General features: G+C 41.2%; 1 protein-coding gene across 2 annotated transcripts in view; it reads left to right on the forward strand.

The window, feature by feature from the left end:
* The window catches only part of Prdm10 (PR/SET domain 10), a 106206-nt gene extending 85213 nt beyond the window's left edge, over nt 1–20993 (forward strand). For both annotated transcript variants that reach the window (XM_076924579.1, XM_076924578.1), the window contains exons 19-22: nt 18–158; nt 1085–1253; nt 9605–9708; nt 17618–20993. In XM_076924579.1, coding sequence (XP_076780694.1) covers nt 18–158; nt 1085–1253; nt 9605–9708; nt 17618–17821 — 618 coding nt within the window. In that variant the 3' untranslated portion in view covers nt 17822–20993. The remainder of the gene's footprint in view (nt 1–17; nt 159–1084; nt 1254–9604; nt 9709–17617) is intronic.
* Nucleotides 20994–22129: the final 1136 nt, after the last annotated feature.

The raw sequence follows: 22129 nt of genomic DNA on the forward strand, positions 1-22129 counted from the left end.
TCTTTTTTTCCCTCCAGGCCACTTCCCCACATCAGTCTCAGCAGTCCACAGTGGACGTTGGCCAGCTGCATGATCCTCAGACTTACACGCAGCACGCCATCCAGGTGCAGCATATCCAGGTCACAGAGCCCACCCCTGCAGCTCCGTCAGCATCCCAGGTACATTTCTGTATAGAGATGCAGAGAGCTCAGGTGACATCAGGGACTGTCAGATTAATAACAGTGCCCTCTGTCACTGAGTTATGTCACAATATTTGTACCTTATCAATTCTACTGTTGCCACCACTTTTTATGTTGTTATTGCAAACAGTCTCGCATTAGGTTACTGGCTTCTTGGTGGAGCTCCATGGTTTAAGATCCTAAAACAAAACAACACATTCTACGGCACGAGCGTTCAGTTGCTTCTGTGACTTGAACTAAGGTTGAGCCCGTCACTGGGATTTAAAGGGTGTGGAAATTCAGAGGAGGGAGCAGGGAATCAAATTAGTTCTTGAAGGGGGACTGTATGCTTGCCATGACATCAAGGGAAGGAATTATGTTCTAAATAACATTTTGAGTATAAAAGGAGATAAGAAATTATAACAAATTTATTAAAAATGTTATTCTGTTTAGGAGCAGAAAGTAAGACTTGGAAAGTAGTTAGGAGTTGGACTGTGGACGGTCCTGAGTTGCAGATGGTGGAGTGTGGATTTGTCATGGAATCAGGAGTCAGCATCTCTACCAGATGCCTGGTGTGCACCAGTGTTTAGCTTTCCTCTGGGTGGATTGGCCAAGGCTGTTCAGTGAGAACCATGACTGTGTTTTTAAACACAAATGGTTACCTTTGTGACTGGACAAGCTGTTTCACCTTCCTTGGTTTAAGCTTAGCCAGTGTAAGCAATTATAACTCCCACTCATTTGCCTTTCCAGAAATTTAATTGAAATCCATTGTTTTAATATCTTTGTAGATTGCCATTGGAAAACAATATAGAGTTTGAGAGTTATGATTGCTTTTCATTAATCCTGATCTTATTTAAAGTATTTCTTATGAGTCATAAGTCTCCTGGAATCTCAGTTTCCTCCTTTTGTTTTCTCTTTCTCCCTAGGTAGCTGGGCAGCCACTGAGCCCCTCTGCTCAGCAGGTACAGCAGGGGCTCAGCCCCTCCCATATCCAAGGCAGTTCTTCCACACAAGGGCAGGCTCTACAGCAGCAGCAGAATTCCTCTGTACAACACACATACCTCCCCAATGCTTGGAACTCCTTCCGTGGTTATTGTAAGGAGAAGGGGACAGTCGTTGGGTGGGGGAATCTCTGGCCATGTGTCTTCATTTCATCAGCTTAATGATAGGTTTTTGGATTGAAGTGTCAGTTGCTCATTTTCAGTACTCTGTGGTACGTGTATATGAATGCATTTCATGATGTCAGAGTGCCAGTGTTATATTTTCAGAGATGTTAAGTATGTTACTGGAAGATGTGAAGCAGTGAATTAAGGTATGGAATAGATGGAGAGAGGATATATTGATGGTAATGTTTTATACACACACACACACACAGAGAGAGAGAGAGAGAGAGAGAGAGAGAGAGAGAGATACACATACATGCATACATACATATACATATATATGTATATATTTGGTATTGGAAATCAAACCCAGGGTCTCATTAAATGTCCATTTATGTAATAGTCACTATGCTTGACCCTGGGTATATGTGTTTTAGTTGCTTTTCTGTTGTCATGACAAAGGCAACTTATATAAGAAAGCGTTTACTTTAGGATTACAGTTTCCAAGAGTGAGAATCCATCGTCGTCATGCAGTCAGGCACTTTGCTGGAGCAGTAGCTGAGAACTTATATATTGAAATAGCTGTACGGCAGGAAGAGATAACTGGGAATGGCATTCCCCATGATGCACCTCCTCCAACAAGGACACGTCTCCTAATTCTTCCCAAACAGTTCTACCAACTAGGGACCAAGTATTCAAATACATTAGTTTATCAGGGCCATTGTCATTTAGACCATAATATAGAAAAATTAACATTGACCTCATAGTATTTCATTAACTAACCTCATACAACTTCATTCAGATCTTCCTGTGTGGCGGGAAGGATTCTAACCCAGGTATATCAAAATTGGTATTTACAAAAATCTATGGTATAAGTACAGTGATTATTTGCATTTTATACATAAGACAATGCACATACAATAACTTGTCCAAGAGACTTAACCAGTCAACAGAAGATTGGAATCCAAGAGTTCTGGCTCCAGAGCTTACATGCTAAATCACCTCACTGTACTGTATCTCTTAAAGTCTACCATGTAACAGAGAGGTCGACATATTTGAGTAGTATGTTCTGAAATCCTGAGGTTTATGCTCGGGAAGTATGAACGGGCTGGCTGGCAGTCAGAGGTGAGAGTTGATAACTTCTTGCTTGATACTCTGTAACTTCTGCTGGGGAGACATGAACAAACTTCTATTCGCCCCAGATAGGGCACCAACAACAGCTTAAGGAAATGATTCCACCCAGCTCTGGATTAGTGAACTAATGAGTTTGTTCAGATTATCTATAGGAGGATGGCTACCTGGTTACTTACAGGGGGCTTTGAAGCATCTGCATCACCAAATGCCCATTTTAGCATGGTGGCAACTCACAAAAACTGGAGCCCTGGAACTCTCTGCCCAGTTTGTAGTCAGTTCTATTGGAGAGAGTTTCTTGCCAGCAATTTTCACTGCTTTTGTAATTTAGAGGAGAGTCTCTGTGAGCTTGTAACCACCACACTTCTTTAGCCTTGTGCGTTTCCTTGGCTTGCCAAGTCCAACAAGTCTCCCTTATGTCACCAGAAGAGAGAAAATGGCTACACATCACTCTGGCCTTTGACCAGCTCTCACGTTCTTTTTACCCGTTTTCCACCATGTTTCCTGAGTCTTGGAGAGGGTGACAGAGATGTCTGATTATTTTCTTTCATTTATTGCTGAGGCACTGCACCACTGTGACACACTAATAGTTACTTAATCTGAGGAGTTTAGATTCTCTGCAGTAACCACTAGCAACTACAAAAAAAGATTTCCCCCACATCTGAGACTGACAGCAGTAGAAATATTTGGGCAGAAACACAAATGTTTAAAAGCATTTTGACAGACACATCACATCTGTTTAGTTACTTCCTTGCTTGGGTCAGTGATCTCCCCGGTCACAGTTTTGTCCTGGATTATAATATCAGACAAGTTCCTTCCATTGTAGGGGGCTTTGCATGCAGTCAGAACAGTGAAAGCCAGCTAGTAGAGTGGGAGCTTCCAACCTTATGCCAGCCACATTTTTCTGTGCCCTAGAGGCAAGAAATACAGTATTTTAAGCAGTAGGGTCTTACCACCTACTTTTGGCATGCAAGTAACAGTAGTGGCAATACCCTTTCAGTTTATGTGTGGGTCTCTAGGAACCTTCCTGGCAAAGAACTCATACTGGGCTTTTATTCAATAATCTACAGCTCCCAGAAAATGCTCTTTTCCCACCCATACAGCTTGTCTTCATGCAGACACTTCAACTGCTCTTTTAATGTTCATTAAGATGCTTTCCAAGTCTGTGAGCTACTCCAGCTCAGCTTCATATAATATAACCCTTTTTTGGGGGGGGAGTGGGGAGGGGATACAGGAGCTCTAAGGCCTGTTACTGTTCACACCAAGAATTGCTCTTGAGTGACTAAGGGGATACTAAGAAGAAACATTATAAAGTTCTAGTGTATGAAACATTCCATCCCTGGCATCAGTTGTGGAAGAGCAGCAGTAGAGAGGAGGACATTACTCCATTTGCCTTAATAGAGTTCTACAGTGATGCCCTACCTCAGTGGAAACCCACAAAGATTTATTTCCAGCCTTCTTCTCCAGGGTTAATGCTGCTGCATGGGATCCCCAGCCCCAGCTGTCTCCGTGGTTCAGGCCTGAGTGGGGAGCAGGACCTCACTCTAACCTGCTGTGCTTGCCACTGAGCTGACTCGCCAGTCTGACAGGCCAGCACTGTGGCTGCCTGATAACCTCCTCACCCAGCATACTCTCTTTCAGGGGAACAGTTTATGTAGCATATTTTATGTAGATAATAGAGTCTTCCCCTAGAACAAACTTGATCTTTTTCACACACCCCCCCCCCCCTTTTTTTTAAATCATGTCTTCTATGAGCAACCTTCCAGGCTTGTGAACACTAATTTGAGTCACTGTCAACTTTTTCCCTAGGAATGCCACCTTGACACAAATCTTTGTGCGTTTGCATTTGAGTGACCCAACAGGGTCCTGGGTCTGCTGGACTAGGTTATTCAGATCTGCCAGAGGCTCCTTCTTCATCAGTATCATATCTCACCATGGGACACATCGAAGCCACTAAAACTCCATATCAGTCCCAGAGCCCATGCTGAATTAACTTAACTCTCTGGTGAACATGGTAGATTGTGGCCCAGTGAACTGAGCATCAAACTATACCTCTCTCACACCCAGTTTCTTTAGTAACAACTGTCCTTCCTTCTGCTATTGCCTCCTGGTCCCTGATGTTGATGGGAACCCCAATCAGTTCCATGTGTAGAGACATGGTGGCTTGTATGAGCCGGTCTGAGACACCTATTTCCTTCCTTGTCTTGGATTATTCAGCCTTTGTCTCAAGGAAGGAAGGACAGTGTTATTACTTAGCTTCTTTTTGTCTGTAGCCCTCAGATGGATCCCATCTGCCCCCACATCGCACAGTTTCATGAGCCAGACTGAGACACAGGCTCTTTCATTCCTTGTATAAAAGTCTTTCCCAGTCCATTTCAGAGGCAGAATAATTCTTGGTCATTGTAGTTTCCCGTACTGGCTATTACTAGGACTGCCTATCCACATGCTGAATCATAGATTATTTCTTCCTCTGCACTAAAAGTCAGAGCAGAGGGCTCTTCTATTGTTTTCATCCTTATCTCCTCCCGAAGTCTTAATTCTTCTCACAGGTTCTGAGGTTTTTGATTTTTTTTTTCCCACACATTCCATCAGCTGTAAGATACAGCAAGCCAACTTCACCTCCTCTCTGTCTCATCTTCCTCTTTCCCACGTTCCCATAAGACCAGAGGCGATTGCTGAGGAGAGCATGCACTTGTTTTTTTCTCCACTGTAATTCTGCCCTTATATGGGAAACTTCCTTCTGACAGACAGATCAGCCCCTGCTACATGCCTTATCATTGCCCAGAGCAAAGACTGTACAACAGCTTTCACTACCTCTTTATTCTCTTATCCCAAACATGTTACTTAAGGTCTGTAATATATTCTCTAATACATCAGCTCTTTGGGGGAGGGGGATTCCTGTATTTATGTGGAAGAACGCATTTATCAGATGTGCTACTCCAGACCATATAGGGGAAGAGGACCTTTCTGGGATCTGCTCTCCCCTCTCAAATAGCTTGGCTTTGGATATGTAGCTTTTCACCTATATACAGTTACTACTGTAGCAAAGAGGCACATCATCTCATACGTCATGGGACAAGGTAGCCATATTGGAATGGAGGCTCCCCTAAATCACCCCAGTCACACTGACCAGTGTGCTGTAGCCACTCTTCTCACCTCACCCTTTGTTCTGCCATCCCTGTTCAGGTGCCAGCTGTGCTGTGGGACTTTCCTTGAAGACATGTGAACTGTCTGTTTACCCCAGATAGGACACTAACAGACAGAAATTATTACACTCAAATTTAGCTTGGTGAGCCCATGAGTGTATTGGGGTCACTCACAGGAGCATGGATGAAAGTCACAGGTACCCCGGGTTACTTAGAGGTGACCTAGAGAACCTGGCAGAAGACTGACTCTTTGATCTATCCTCTCAGTTTAAGAACGTGAAATGACATATACACCTACCGTAATCATTTGAGGAATTAGCATTTTAACTTGAAAAAATATTCTGCAACTGAAACATTTTCTTAGGAAAAGTAGAGAGTTTTGTATAGGAACCCTCTGTGCGCTTTATTTGACTTCAGCAGTTCCTACGTCCTGCCCAGCCTTGCCTACCTTTCTTCCCCACCCCGACTAGATAAGTTCCTCATCACATCCTTTTCCTCTAAACATTTTAGTATGTATTTAAAATGAAACCACTGAGCATGCTGACGAATACCTGAAATCCGAGAACTTGGAAGGTGGAGGAGGAGACTCAGGCATTCAAGGTCATCCTCGGCTACCTAGCAAGTTTGAGGACAGCCTGGGCTACATGGACCTTGTCTCCAAAGAAAGGAGAGGAGGCTGGGAAAATGTCTTAGTGGGTGAGAGTACTTGCTATACAAGTATGAAGATCTAAGTTCAGACCCCTGATACCCAAATAAAAGCTGGGCATGGTGGCTGGTGCCTGTTATCTAAGTTAAGGGGTGAATGTAGGCAGCTTGCTGGAACACCCTGATCAGCAGCCTGGTGAAAGTGAATTCCAAGCTCAGCGAGAGACTCATTTACAAGTGATAAGTTGAAAGTAATAGAGGCCAGAGGCAGAAACCTGATGTCTTGCTCTAGCATGCATGAATGTATCGCACACACAGGGCAGACACACACAGACACACACACACACACACAAGCACACACACACAACAAGCACACACACCGTAACAACAATAACAACCAAAAACACCAAAAAGAGAACAAATGAAAAGAAAACCCCCACAAAGACCTCTTTTTGTTTATTTTTTGGCACACAAGGCTAAGTAAGTACTTGCTCTATTACTGAGCTCAAAATGTACCTAGCCCAAAACACTGGGGGGGAAAAAAAATCATGCTATTGCTATTATTCAGCCTAAAGTTAAATGGAAATAATTCTTTTTTTTTTTTTTTTTTTTTTTTTTTTTTTTTGGTTTTTCGAGACAGGGTTTCTCTGTGTTGTCCTGGAACTAACTCTGTAGACCAGGCTGGGCTCGAACTCAGAAATCTGCCTGCCTCTGCCTCCCAAGTGCTGGGATTAAAGGCGTGCGCCACCATCTTCTTTAACATCTTCAAATACAGTTTCAATACTCAGTCAGAATTTGTATTTCTTTGATCATCTGAGAAAGGTGTTTGAGTTTCTTGTTTGAACTGGGTGCTGAGCAAGGGCTATCCTTGCAGCTGACTGCATCTTCAGCTGTCTTTCCACACCTTCTCACCCTCCCCGTGCAGCTGCTGTGTCTGCTAGGGAGACCAGCTGGCCATGTGTCCTGTAGTCCTCACACTGGGTTTTGCAGGTGGTATCCCCGTGTTATCACTTGATGTACTGTCTTCTATTTGTTTCCTGTAGACTGGCAACTAGATCTAGAGGATTAATCAGGGTTCACTTCTTTTCCCCCAGGGGCCTCAGCTGGGGTGAGGGTTGGGCCACTTCTCTCTCTGTGATGTTCGACGACGCCACTAGTGTTTATTCTCTAGTTTCTTTGTCCCATTAGGACTTGCAAAGTTGTGATAATCTAATTTGGTTCTGTCATTCCTATTCATTAGGTAGAAACATTTTATAAAGAGAAAAAAAAATTGAGCCAGGTATGGTGAAGCACATACCTGTAACCTTAGCCTGTAATCTTAGTACTTGGAAAGCAGGAGGCTTGCCAGGCTATGCAAGGCTACCTAGAAAATGCTATCACAAACAAACAAGAGCATGCCTTCAGTTGCAGAGGCAGGCGTTCTCTGTGAACTTGAAACCAGTCTGGCCTACATAGTTAGCTGAGGTTAGAAAGCTATATAGTGAAACCAGATCTCAAAATAACAATGAAAGCAAAGCAAGATAAGAAAGAAAAGAAAAAAAATTATTATAATCATAAAATTAAGATACAGCTTGCATAGGAAAAGCAGAATTAAATACTTTAAATGCGAGGTTCATTACTTATTTTACTGTATCTCAAAATAGTACATCAGTTCCCTTCTGTTACACTATTCCAGATGGCTAGTGGTTGTGTGTATCTTAGTATAAGTTTGTGCTCATGATGTTTATACACACACACAACCATGATATGCTTGAACCTGCTGCATTTGTTACCTTTATGGGTGTTCAGGCCACTTCACCTTTGACTGTTTACCCTGGCACCTGCATCTTTCACCCATGACCCTCCTGTGCTGGGAAGACACAATGTCCCAGGCTTACCCTCTGTCGCTGCCTTGAGTTGGCATTAGTCAATCTCCCACTCGTCTCTCTTCTGTTTTAATGGGATATTAACACTGTGTATTCACTTGTGATCCTAGCAGCTGTAAAGACATTTTTGCCATGAATTCATATCTGAGTATAAAAGGTAAACATACCAAGCTAGAAAAAGTAAACTTTTATAACCATTTCAAAGTTTAAGAAGTTTGAGTATTTGTCTTGTGACTATTTGGAAGACACTTTTGAGGGAGGAGGCATTGGTTGTTTCTTATATGATCTTTCTCTACTAGTCTCTTCACACACATGTAATCATCGTTAGAGGTCTATTCTCATCAGGCCAGGCATGGTGGCACACACCTTTAATCCCAGCAGAGGTAGGCAGATCTCTGAGTTCAAGGCCACCCTAGTCTTCATAGCTAGTTCCAGGACAGTCATGGCTACCAAACAAACAAAAATAAAAATAACAAAAAAAAAAAAAAAAAAAAAAAAAAAAAAGAAAGAGGGAAAGAGAAAGATAGAGTAAAAGCATTCACACCATTGTAAGATTTTGCAAGTGTAGGAAACCATGAGAGCTGTCTCAGTGGGAGTGGGAGTGGGAGGTGTCTCAGTGGGAGCTTTGGCAGGTATGGATGGCCTCAAGCTTAGGACTGGGGATCTTTCTTCTTTTGGCTTTTTAGTCCCATATAGCTCAGGCAAGCCTCAAATACACTATGTAGCCCAGACTGGGGATATAGCTTAGCTGGTAGCATTCAGGACTCTCTGGGTTTAATCCATAGCACAGCATAAATTAGGCATGGCACCACATGCCCAGTAATCTCAGGAAGTGAGAGGCAGGGCAACCAGAAGTTCAAGGTGGGATACATGGGATCCTATCTTAAAAAAAAAAAAAAAAAAAGTGATCCTTCTGTGTTAGCTTCCTGTGTGCTTGGGTAATAGACCTGTGCCACCAGGCCCAGTGGATTTGAGATTTTTAGCATAGGATTACTGTTTGTGGGGCAAGAACACAACCATATACCATGTCGGTTTCTGCTTTTCAGATGGTGATCTCATTTTGTTGCTTTGGCTGTTCTGGACCATTCACCTTAAGCCTTTTCCTTAGTTCAAGTGATTGATTCACCTTTAGCCTTGAGTAGCTAGGCATATAGCTGCCTAGCACACTTTATTGGCAGGGTTGTCCTTGTAGCTAATACACAGGTTATGAATATGCCAAGGGTAGGATAGGCTAAGCTATAATGCTTGGTAATTTATATATGAAAAAAAAAAATTTTTTGAAACAGATTCTCACGTTATAGCCTTGACTGTCTTACTGTGGAGGCAAGGCTGGCCTTGAACTCAGAGACCCTCCTGCCTCTGAGTTGGGATTAAAGGTATACATTTTAATACCTGGCAATTTATGTATATTAAATGCATTCCCCTTAACTGTATTTTCAGTTTATGGTGAGTTTATTGGTATATAACCCCATAATATAGGTAGAAAAGCATGTGTTTCTTCTAGCACTTACACTAAAATCTAAGGCCACTAAATTTTGTTTATTTCCCGTTTTCAGCATCTGAAATTCAAATGATGACATTGCCTCCAGGTCAGTTTGTGATCACAGACAGTGGTGTGGCAACCCCTGTTACTTCTGGGCAAGTGAAAGCGGTGACTCCGGTAAGCCATTCTGCCAGGGCTGTGTTATAGCTTGGTTATAATGTCTTCCCTCCCTTCCTCCCTTCCTTCGCTCCCTCCCTTTGAAGTGCTGGAATTGGAACCCAGGACCTTATACATGGTGGCTTACTGGGTAGGTCATCTAACATTGAGTTACCTCCCAGGCCTCCTGTTTCTTTTAGTTGGTGACTAGGTCAGTTTTCTCACAGCTGATGATTTGAAAGCTGGATCTTTATTGCTGTATCCTTAGTGAATTTCTCAGTGAATGTCGATTTAGTTCCCAACTATAACAAACCTACCAGATCTAGCACTTCTTGTAAATATTACAAGACTTTAGTTGGGAGAGAATGATATAATGAATTATTTATAGTGTGTGTGTGTGTGTGTGTGTGTGTGTGTGTGTGTGTGTATGTATTTGAGACTTTGCCAAGTTAGGGCAAAGTCAGGAGAGGTGCCAGCTTGCACAAACATGGAGCCACAGGCTGCCTTAAGAGAGGTTCTGTATGCCAGGTGCAGGCCATGCCAGTTAGATGTCACCCACCTGCCAGCTGAACCACCCCACTCCTTAGATTTAGTTCCTAAAGACCCATTCCACTGTCTGTCCCCACCCTTCCCCACTCATCCTGTCCCACTGCTGTCCCTCCTGTTGTACTGTCCCTGGCCTCAACTTGGGTTGACTTCCACTGTCCAGGTGCAGGCTACGACAGTCAGAAGAACAGCTGCACAGGTGCAGGCCACACTAGCCAGAAAAAAATGGTGCAGGCCAAGCAAGCCAGCAAAACAGATAAGTGAATTCAGGCAGAGACTCCTTGTGGGACCAGAGACCACACCGACTGGCCACCAGAACCATAGATAGGCAGCCCAGCAGAGGACCTCCTCCACTCTCTCAGTACACCCAGTCCCCACTTCTCTCATCATCACTGAATCCCACCTCCTAAATCTGACAGAAACCCACTGCTGCACCAGTGGCCAAGCTAGCCCCCAGAAGTCCAGCCCCCAAGGTCTACAGAGACTCCCTACTGGATCAGACAGACAGAGGTCAGGCCAGTTGCCAGATATTCAGGTCACAAAGACTAGAAGACCAAAGAGGAAACAAAAACCAAGGAACAAAACACCCATCCAACAAAGGCAAACTCAGAAATCAGTACATAGACCTGTAATCACCCACAACCCAGATGCCTAAGCACCAGTGTAAGAACACAACAATAGCCAGGGCAGTATGGCACCACCAAGGCCCAGGTTTCTATAATAGTAAGACCTGGATATTCAAACACAGTTAAAGCACAAGAAATTAACCTTAAAACCAACTTTATGAAGATGATACAGGTATTTAAAGAGGAAATGAAAAAAAAAACTGTAAATAAATCAAGGAAAGGGGCTGAAGAGATGGCTTAGCAGTTAAAGCACTTACTGCTCTTCCAGAGGTCCTGAGTTCAATTCCCAGCAACCACATGGTGGCTTACAACCATCTGTAATGGGATCCAATGCCCTCTTCTGGTGTGTCTGAAGACAGTTATAGTATATTCATCTAGATAAATCGTAAAATAAATAAATAAATCAAGGAAAACATAAACAAAAATTTGGAGAAAATCAATAAATCCCTTAAAGAATGCCAAGAAAGCCAAGAAGAAACAAATAGTTGAAGGAAACCATTCAAAGCTTGAAAATGGAAAAAGAAGTAATAAAGAAAACACAAACTGAGGTGATTATGGAAATGGAAATCTAGGTAAGCTAATGGGAACAACAGATGTAAACATCATTATAGAATCTAAGAATAATAAGAATAGAAGAAGGAGGGCTGGAGAGATGGCTCAACGGTTAAGAGCACTGACTGCTCTTCTAGAGGTCCTGAGTTCAATTCCCAGCAACCACATGGTGGCTCACAACCATCTGTAATGAGATCTGATGCCCTTTTCTGGGGTGTCTGAAGAAAGTAATGGTGTACTCATATACATAAAATAAATAAATAAAATTTAAAAAAAAGAATAGAAGGAGAAGAATCTCAGATCAATAACCTAGAAATATATTTATCAAAATCACAGAAGAAAAATTTCTTAACCTAAAAAAGGTATTAGAAGCTTACAGAACACCAAATAGATTGGACCAGAAAAGAAAATTCCCTTGCCACATAAGAATCAAAACACTAAACATACAGAACAAAGATGGAATATTAAAAGCTACAAGGCCAAGAAACATAAAGGTAGACCTGTTAAAATTATACCCAACTTCTCAACAAAGACTCTAAAAGCCAGAAGGCCCTGGACAGATGTCTTGCAGACCCTAAGAGACCACAGATGCCAGGAGAGACTACTATAACCAGAAAACCTTTCAATTACCATAGATGGAGAAAACAAGATATTCCATGACAAAATCAAATTTAAATGATATCAATCCATAAATCCAGCCCTATTGAAAGTGCTAGATCGCCAACCTAAGGAAGTTAACTACACCCAAGAAAACACAAGATAAATAATTTCACACCAGCAAAAATAAAAGAAGAAAACACACACACACATAACACCACCAAGAACAACAAAACCACAGGCATTAATAGTCATTGGTCATTAATATCTCTCAATATCAATGGGTTTAATTCCTTAATAAAAAGATACAGCCTAACAAAATGGATGCAAAAACAGCATGCATTCCTGCATACAAGAAATACACCTCAACAGCAAAGATAGACATTACCTCGGAGTAAAAGGTTGGAAACAGATTCCCAAGTGAATGGACACAAGAAGCAAGCTGGTGTATAAATTATTATATCAAAATGAAGTAGACTTCCAATCAAAGTCAAAGAGATAAAGGCATTTCCTACTTATCAAAGTAAAAATCCACCAAGATGACATTTCAGTTGCTTACATCTATGCCCCATAAGGTACCCACATTATAAAAGAGACATTACTAAAGCTTAAATCACACATCAAACCCCACATGTTAATAGTGGGAGATTTCAACACTCTACTCTCACCAGTGGACAGGATATCCAGACAAAAATGAAACAGAGAGATAATGGAGCTAACAGACCTAACAATAGCTACAGTGCATTTTACCCGAACACAAAAGATTATACCTTCTTAGCACCTCATGAAATCTTCTCCAAAGTTGACAACATACATGCTCACAAAACAAGTCTCAACAGATACAAGGAAATTGAAATAACCCCGTTTCCTATCAGACCACCACAGAATAAAGCTGGATTTCAACAACAGAAACAACGGAGAGTCTACAAAAATCATGGAAACTAAACAACTCCCTACCAAACGCCTACTGGGTTAAAGCAGAAATAAAGAAGTTATAGACTTGTAGAATTCAGTGAAAATGGAAGCACAATATACCCAAACTTATGGGACACAATGAAAGCAGTGGTAAGAGGAAAGTTCGTAGTACTGAGAGATCTCATACTAGCAACTTAACAGCTCACCTGAAAGCTCTAGAACAAAAAGAAATAAACACACCCAAGAGGAATAGATGGCACAAAACAATCAAACCAAGGGCTGAAATCAATAAAATAGAAACAAAGAGAACAATACAAGCAATCAATGAAACAAAGAGTTGGTTCTTTGAGAAAACCAACAAGATAGAGAAACTCTTATCTAAACTAACTAAAAGGCAGAGAGAAAACATCCAAATTAACAAAATCAGAAGAGAAAGGGGGTATAGAACAATAGACACTAAAGAAACCCAAAGAATCATTAGGTCATACTTCAAAATTCTATGCTCCACAAAATTGGAAAATCTAAAAGAAATGGACAAATTTTTTGGTAGATACTGCTTACCAAAGTTAAATCAAAATTAGATAATCACAATTTAAATAGACCTATAAGGGAATAGAAGCAGTGATTAAAAGTCTCCCAATTAAAAAAAAAAAAAAAAAAAAAAAAAAAACCCTTGGGTCCAGATTGTTTTAGTGCAGAATTCTGCCACATTTTAAAAGAAGAGTTAATGTTAATATGCCTCAAGTCATTTTATGAGGCCACAGTCACCCTGACAACCAAACCACACAAAGATTCAACAAAGAAAGAACTACAGACCAATTTTCTTCATGAACAATGATGCAAAAAGATTCAATAAACTACTTGCAAACTGAATCCAGGAACATATCAAAAAGATCATCCACCCATGATCAAGTAGGCTTCATCCCAGAGATACAGGAATGGTTCGACATACAAAAATTTGTCAAAATAATCCACCATATAAACAAACTGAAAAAAAAAAAAAACCCTATGATTTTCTTATTAGATGCTGAAAAAGCCTTTGATAAAATTTAATATTTCTTTATGATAAAAGTCTTGGAAAGATAAGGATATAAGGGACATACCTAAACATAATAAAGACAATATATAGCAAGCTGATAGCCAACACCAAATTAAATGTCGAGAAACTCAAAGCAATTCCACTAAAATAGGAACAAGACAAGGCTGTTCACTCTCCATATCTATTCAATATAGTAGTGGAATTTCTAGCTAGAGCAATAAGACAACAAAAGGAGACCAAGAGGATACAGGTTGGAAAAGAAGTCAAAAGTATTATTTGAAGATATGATAGTATACATGAGTAACCCCCAAAATTATACCATGGTATTCCTACAGCTGATAAACACTTCAGTGAAGTGGCTGTATACAATATCAACTAAAATAAATAGATAAATAAATAAATTCCAGTAGCCCTTCTATATACAAATGGCATATAGACTGAGAAAGGAAACAGAGAAACAATACCCTTCACAATACCCACAAATAATATAAAATATCTTGATATAATTCTAACCAAGCAAGTAAAAGCCTTGTTTGATTAAAACTTTAAGTCTTTGAAGAAGGAAACTGAAGAAGATTCAGAAGAAATTCATGCTCATGGATTGTAGGATTGACACAGTAAAAATGGCCATCCTACCAAAAGCAATCTACAGATTCAGTGCAATCCCTCTTAAAATCCCAACACAATTCTTTATAGACCTTGAAAATTCATATGGTGAAACAAAAAACCCAGGATAGCTAAATCAATTCTGTTAGAACTTCCAGAGGTATCAATTTCCAGAGGAATCAAGCGATTTCAAGCTTACCACAAAGCTATAATAAAAACTGCATGGTATTGTCATAAAAACAGTTTAACCAGTGGAATTGAATCAAACACCCAGATGTAAATCCACACATCTATAGTCACCTGACTTTTTGACAAAGAAGCCAAAATTACAATGGAAAAATGAAAACATCTTCAACAAATGGTGCTGACCTAACTGTATGTTGTTATGTAGCAGAATGCAAATGGATCTATATTTATCACCTTGAGCAAAGCTCAAGTCCATGTGGCTCAGAGACCTCAATGTACACTAGATACACTGAATTTGATAGAAGAGAAAATGGAGAATAGCCTTGAACTCATTGTCCAGAGACAACTTCCTGAGCAGAACATCACTTAAGATCAATAATTAATAAGTGGAACCTCATGAAACTGACAATTCGTAAGGCAAAGGACATCATCAATAGGACAAAATGACAGTGCACAGAATGAGAAAATATTTTCACTAATCCACATCTTTCAGAGGGCTAATTTCCTGATATAAAGAACCTAAGAAAATACACATCAAAAAAAAATAATCTGATTAAAAATGGATTATATAGCTAAACAGAATTCTCAACAGAGGAATCTCAAATGACCAAGAAACAAAGAAATGCACAGTGTCCTTAGTAATCAGGGAAATGCAAATCAAAATGACTTTGAGATTCCATCTTACACCCATCAGAACAGCTAAGATCAAAACCACAAGTGACATACAGCTCATGCTGGCCCCGGTGTGCACAAGGGGAACGAGCACTCCTACACTGCTGGTGGGAGTGGAAACTTATACATTCACTTTGGAAATCAATATGGTGGTTTCTTAGGAAATTGGGAATCAATCTACCTCAAGACCCAGCTCTATCCATCCCAAAGGATGCTCCATCCTACCGTAGGGACACTTGCTCACTTATGTTCATAACAGCTTTGTTCATAATAACCAGAAACTGGAAACAACCTAGATGTTCTTCAACTGAAGAGCGGATAAAGAAAGTGGTACATTTACACAATGGAGTATTACTTAGCTGTTAAGAACAGTGACATCATGAAATTTGCAGGCAAATGGATGGAGCTAGAAAAAAATCATCCTGAGTGAGGTAACCCAGACCTCGAAAGACAAACATGGTATGTACTCATTTATAAGTGGATATTAGCTGTAAAGTAAAAGATGATAATGCTACAATCCACAGACCTAGAGAGGCTAAGTAGTGAGAAAAGCTTAAGGGAGGGGGAGGGGGAGGGGGAAGGGGGAGGGGGAGGGGGAGGGGGAGGGAGAGGACCTTCCTGGGAAGGGAAAATAGCATAGATTTTAGCTGTGGACTGAAAGTTGGTGGGGTTGGGAACAGGAAGGCTATGATGGGGGAGGGGAGAGAAAATGCTGGGAGAAACTGGAATTGGGGAACATTTTGGGAGTGAGGTAGAAACCTAATGTAGCAGGAACTCAGTGGAATCTATGAGAGTAACCCTAGCAAAGACTCCTAATAATGGGAACATGGGCTGGGCAGTGGTGGCGCACGCCTTTAATCCCAGCACTTGGGAGGCAAAGGCAGGTGGATTTCTGAGTTCAAGGCCAGCCTGGTCTACCGAGTGAGTTCCAGGACAGCCAGGACTACACAGAGAAACCCTGTCTTGAAAAACCAAAATAAATAAATAAATAAATAAATAAATAAATAATAATGGGAACATGGGACCTGAACTGGCCATCTCCTGTAATCAGGTAAGGCCTCAAGTTGATTTGGACACCAATCCAGCCCCCAACCCTCCAACCTACAGTTTGTCCTGTCTGCAATTTTGGGACTAGAGCCTAGCACAGTCGTTCTCAGAGAGACTAGCAACCAATGGGAGCAGATGCAAAGTCCTACAGCCAAGTGTTAGGCTGAGCCCAGGGAGTCTTTTGGAGGAAGGAAAGGAAGGATTAGAGATCAGGGAGCCCGTAGGGGTCTGATCCAGGTCCTCTGCTGAATAGCTGTACTTGTGGGATTCCTAACAGTGGGAGTGTGGGCGGTCCCTGACTCTTTGCCTGTCTATGGAGGATACATGCATGTAAATGCAGGTGCCTGAGGAGATCAGAAGGGGGCATCAGATCCTCTGGAGCTAGGATACAGGTGTGGGGAACATAACTCTGTTCTATGGACAGAGGACATAAGCCCTTAATTGCTGAGCCATCTCTCTAGCCTTTGCTTTAGTATATTCTAAGTGTCTTTACTTGGAAAATATAATTTAGGATTCTTTGGGAGCCAAGGATCTATTTCTGATTCCCTCCCTAACAATGGGGTACAGAACGCCTTTTGTGGGTGGGTGCAGTTCCAGGAATTGAAGAGCTCTTTATGCTTTTGTGGCAAAGACTTAACTGACAGAGTTATCTCCCCAGCCCCATTAGTATTATTTTAAATATTATTGGGCTTGAAATTCTATTATCTGGGAACCATTAATGTTGAAGACCTATCTTAGATACCAGTCTGCCCCTTTACAGAGACCTTATAAAGTTTTCAATTCATTTTGGATGAATTTTAACACTTGATTGACAAAACAAATTTCTAAAGGCTCAGGAGCAACTTTTAAAGATCATCTTTTATTTAATTTTTTAATTTAAAAAACTTTTTTTGCCCAGCAAAGTGTCACCAAGTTGCAAATATGTATACCTAAGGTTCCTTGTTGCATTATCTGATGGCACAGCAAAGGTGTTCCTTTGAATTACTTTTGTAGCCTATGACCTATCCATCCTCCACAAAGGTCATAGGTCAAACATCTGTTATAGGCACCTGTTAGGTTCACTTGTAGTGTGCTTTGTAGTAGTTTCCTCACTCTCTTCCTGACCCCAGTTTTTTTTTTCAAAGATCTTTTTCTTCTGCTCTAGGGTCATTATGTGTTATCAGAAAGCCAGCCAGAATTGGAGGAAAAGCAAGCCTCTGCTCTCTCCGGGGCAGTCCAAGTTCAGCCCTCTGCACACAGTGACTCCCTGGACTCCACAAGCCCCAGCCAGCAGCAGACCACACAGTACATCATCACAACCACCACCAACGGGAACGGGAGCAGTGAAGTGCACATCACCAAGCCGTAGCCTTCATCCCACAGCTGGACTCAGAGCTCACACCACAATTTTCATTTGGAATCTGAAGCTCCAAACACCTCGACCTCTTTTTAAAGATTTATTACTCTCTCAAGAGTTTAGAAACTGCAGTTGTTGACACACAGAGACCAAGGGTGATTTTTGCCAAGGTCATCTTTACTCAATTGATTCTTTAAACCCTTGGGATTTCTGCCATGGAATGCAGTTCTTTCAGGGGAAAGTTAACTTCCAGATGGAGAAACTTGCGCCTTGCTCTTGAGCTGGTTGTTTGTTTTGTTTTTGTTTTTGAACACACTGACAAGCCTTACTTTCCCTTCGTGGAACTACTCAGTGGCTGGTATTATGTTCATACCAAAGGTGGAGACAGGATGTACCAAGTCTGTGGCCACTGGACTTCTGAAATCCAAGTTATGGCATCAAAAGAGAAGGAACATTTATTTATTTCATGGGTGTGATTAGGTCAGGACCGCTATATCTCATGCATTTCAGTTTTCAGTAATTTTAACAAAGGCAGCTTATTGGGGGAAAAATTAAAATAAGATGAAGATTTGATGGTGGTATTCTAAACGAAAAACTATCATCTGAATTTTTCTTATTGCTGTTCCCTCTCTCTCCCTCTCCCTCTTCCCCCCTCCCCTCCCTCTCCTGTATGGGGTCTCGCTCGCTCTGCCGCCCATGAGTCCTGAACTCATGGGCTCATGGGATCCTCCTGCCTTAGCCTTAGCCTCCCAAGTAGCTGGGACTACAGTCAGGTACTATCATGGCAGTTGTTTTTAAACTATCTTGTTTTGGAAAACCTACTGGGCAGCAACGGTCCTCCCCACAGATGCTGACTCCAGGCAGATCTGGCCTCCTGATCCACAAGCACAGACTCCCTGGAAGAAAAAAGGTTGCATGATCCGAACAGGATTTGAGCCCCTTTGTTAAAGCTCTGTCTCCAGGCTTCTGATTATATATAGCTGTGTTTCAGAAGGAGATATAGTTCTACAAAAAATATATCCAAATATATACATACTTATGGAGAGAGAGAGAGAGAGAGAGAGAGAGAGAGAGAGAGAGAGAGAGAGAGAGACCGCGAACTGAAGCCTTGTCCTACCTTTCAGGATCCACATACTGCTCGCTTGTAAAGGATGAGTTCCTTACTCATACATACATAAACTCAGGTGTTTATGTATAACACTTTTGTGTGTGATGCTAGGAATCAAACCCAGGGCCTCTTGCATGCTAGGCAGGTTCCCCACCACTGAGCTACAACTCCAGCCCCCACCTCGCACTCTGGTTCACAGCGTTGAGTATATTTTAGTACTTTCGATGCTGTCTTAAAAATGAAGATTCTTTAAGGTTGGGTAGAAAGGTGGCCTTTCTTACTTCTAAGCATTTTAAACTTTAAGCCTATTGCAACTCACCCAGACCTTGATATAAGATGACCAACTTCCCACTGAGGGCAAAAATAAAAATAAAGGGACCATTGTAATAGGCTGAGGTTAAGGGATGGGTGTGAAGGAATATTAACACAGTTAGTTCTGAGAGGAACGCAGTTGTCTGTGTGATAGTGGTCTTCTGTGTGTTCCTGTTTGGGAGTCTTGTTTGTTGTGAATCTAGTGGGGAAGTGTCGCCCTTTTTTACTGCACATTCCAGTTGTACCCATAAGACATCTTCAAAGCCTGTATTTTAACAACTTTTGTGACATATATTTAAAAATAATTATTGTAGAGTGAATTTATCACTCCAGATCAGGGATACCTAAGTTCATTTCAAATGAAGTTAACTAGTTTATTTTATTTACATTTCTAAGGAAAAACGGTCTGTGGTTTAAGAAATAGAGTAACTTCTGGGTGGTAAAGATGCCTTCCTGAAAAGTAATCATTTGGTTTGAAGTCACTTTATTTATTATGTAGATCCTGCACTTTCCTCTTGGGATCTCATTCATAGACTATATCTGAAGATTTGGGCATGAAAAGAACCTGGGAAAATTATCTAAAAAAATGTGTGGAAACTGAAAATGGACTCTGTATCTTTGCCAACAAAAAGGTAACAATAATTTCAACATGAAATGTTGATGCCAGTCACAAAATGCAAGACTGTGATCCCCAAAGTCCTGTGGTGTAATAACTTGTAACCATCTTGGGTTTTCCAAAAGTCCTGTAGTAGTGTAACTATCCCAGGGTCTCATCCAGAGAAACCTGAAAGGTACAGAGCACTAGACCATCTCAAAGGTACAGTCTGAGTTTTTGTAATTTAAATTTGCCCTGCTGGAGCTGGGCATGGGAGTGCACACCTTTAATCCAGCACTTGGGAGACTGAGGTAGGCCTATCTTTGAGTTGGAGGCCACTCCTACAAAGAGTTCAAGGACAGCCAGGGCTACACACAGAGAATCCCTGACTTGAAAAAAACTACACAAGTAAATAAATAAATTTGACCTGTTGGATTCTCTTTAATGTGAGCCAGCAAGGTGTCTCCCTTCTTCTCAGGAATAACCCAGTGATTAAAATAAAGCCAATCACTGAAGGAATGTTGGTTTTATGCCAGTTATTTTTAACTTTTAAAATACACAGAGGAAAATACTGTTGAAGGACCTCTTCATCTCTTTCTCCTTTTTTGGTCCTAATATGGAATAAGTAAGTTCCAGAACATACACCATCACTGTTCTAAAATCAGGTATTTTATGAATTTATCCTGAGGAGACAAAAGAGATGGCAGAGTATAATCCCTCTGACAGCCCAATCTGGGAAACATGTGGCCAAGGTTTCTATGGTGATCTCTCCCTCCCAGACACATTGACACTGTAGACTACATTCATTACAGTGGGAATATTTTGAAGTGGGTTGGATGTAGATTGTTTTCACATTTTTATTGTTTAGTTTGTGCCCAGAAAAATGGTTATTTCATCATGTAACATTCCTATTTTTCTGGAAAGACTTTTCTGTTTTGATGTTCTTGAATTATTTTCTGACCTGGAATTATCCTTTCAAAAAAAAATTCTTAAAATATCTAGAACTAAAAAGCACCTAATGAGAAGCTGAAGCTGGCCCATTGGTTGGAAGTATTGATTCTATCTTGTTATTTAAATGTGAACATTTATTGTATATTCAGTGAGTTATAGTGTTAATAGTCTTGTGCTACCCAGCAGGTGTAAAAAATTAATAAATATTTTTTTAATAAGCATGCTTCTTACTTGCTCATGTGTACACAGGGACCACTGATAAGGTTAAATATTTTATTTTAAATATTGCACAAGCCATCCTGGTCTGCATGGTGAGTTCTAGGTTAGTCTAAGCTACAGGGTGGAGCCCTGTGTCAAAACACTCCCCTCTTCAAAATACTGCACTTTGCTTTCTGGTTCCTAATCTGGCACTTAAGAACCTTGTAGATTTTCTCCCCATCTTCCTTCTAACATGTACAAAGCCAAACAAACTGAAAACTCAACGACGTAAATCCTTTGAGTATTGAGGTAACGGGATGACAAGCTGCTGCTCTCGAAATTGGAGAGATGGACAGGCATGAAGATCACAACCTCAAGAATAGAAACCTCCAAGGGAACCAGTGCCAGCCAAGATAGGAAAACCTGAACTGTGATAGAATTGTTGGAGGCTCAGTATGGAGAAATCTGAGGACTAAAAACTCCGAGGGAGGGCTGGAGGGCTCAGCAGTTAATAGGATGCACTGCTCCTGCAAAGGACCTCTATCCTGTTCACAGTACCTTCCTCATTGGGGGACTCAGCCACTCCTTATTGGAGTTCAGGGATCTGACGCCTCTGACCTTCTCAGGCACCAGTTCTCATGTGCACACACACACATACACAATTTCAAAAACCCCAGGGAATCCAGTTATTGGGGAAAGGAAAGGTCATACATTTTTATGGGATTGATCAGGTTCTCTGAGAAAGATTCCCGGTGTCCCAGCAAGAGGTAAAGGAAAAGAAATCGTTGTGAAAGATAGCAGAGCACCTTACTTCCTAACTAGCTCAGGGGAAGCTAAGTTAACCAAAGCCTAACCTACAGAGTTTCTCAGAGCCTTGCTGACCTAGGGGAATGGAACCCTCAAATCCAGCTACTGTAGCCATTCATTGTCATATGAGGATGATGGCTGAGAAGCATTTGAGAAGGTCACTGTTGAGAAAAATCCAGACCAAATGATAGAGCCCTCAAGTACTTCCACTCCCCTGCAACTTACCCCTTTGCTAAAGGCCTGTCTCTAGAAAATGTTAACCAGTGCTCTATGTTCAGCTATAAGAAGAAACGGCATGGGCGAGTGATAGAACTCAAGGGAGGTTGCCTAGTGAAGGGACTCTGACCAG

This window comes from Arvicanthis niloticus, chromosome 26, assembly GCF_011762505.2.
Source record: "Arvicanthis niloticus isolate mArvNil1 chromosome 26, mArvNil1.pat.X, whole genome shotgun sequence".
NCBI classification, from domain to species: domain Eukaryota; kingdom Metazoa; phylum Chordata; class Mammalia; order Rodentia; family Muridae; genus Arvicanthis; species Arvicanthis niloticus.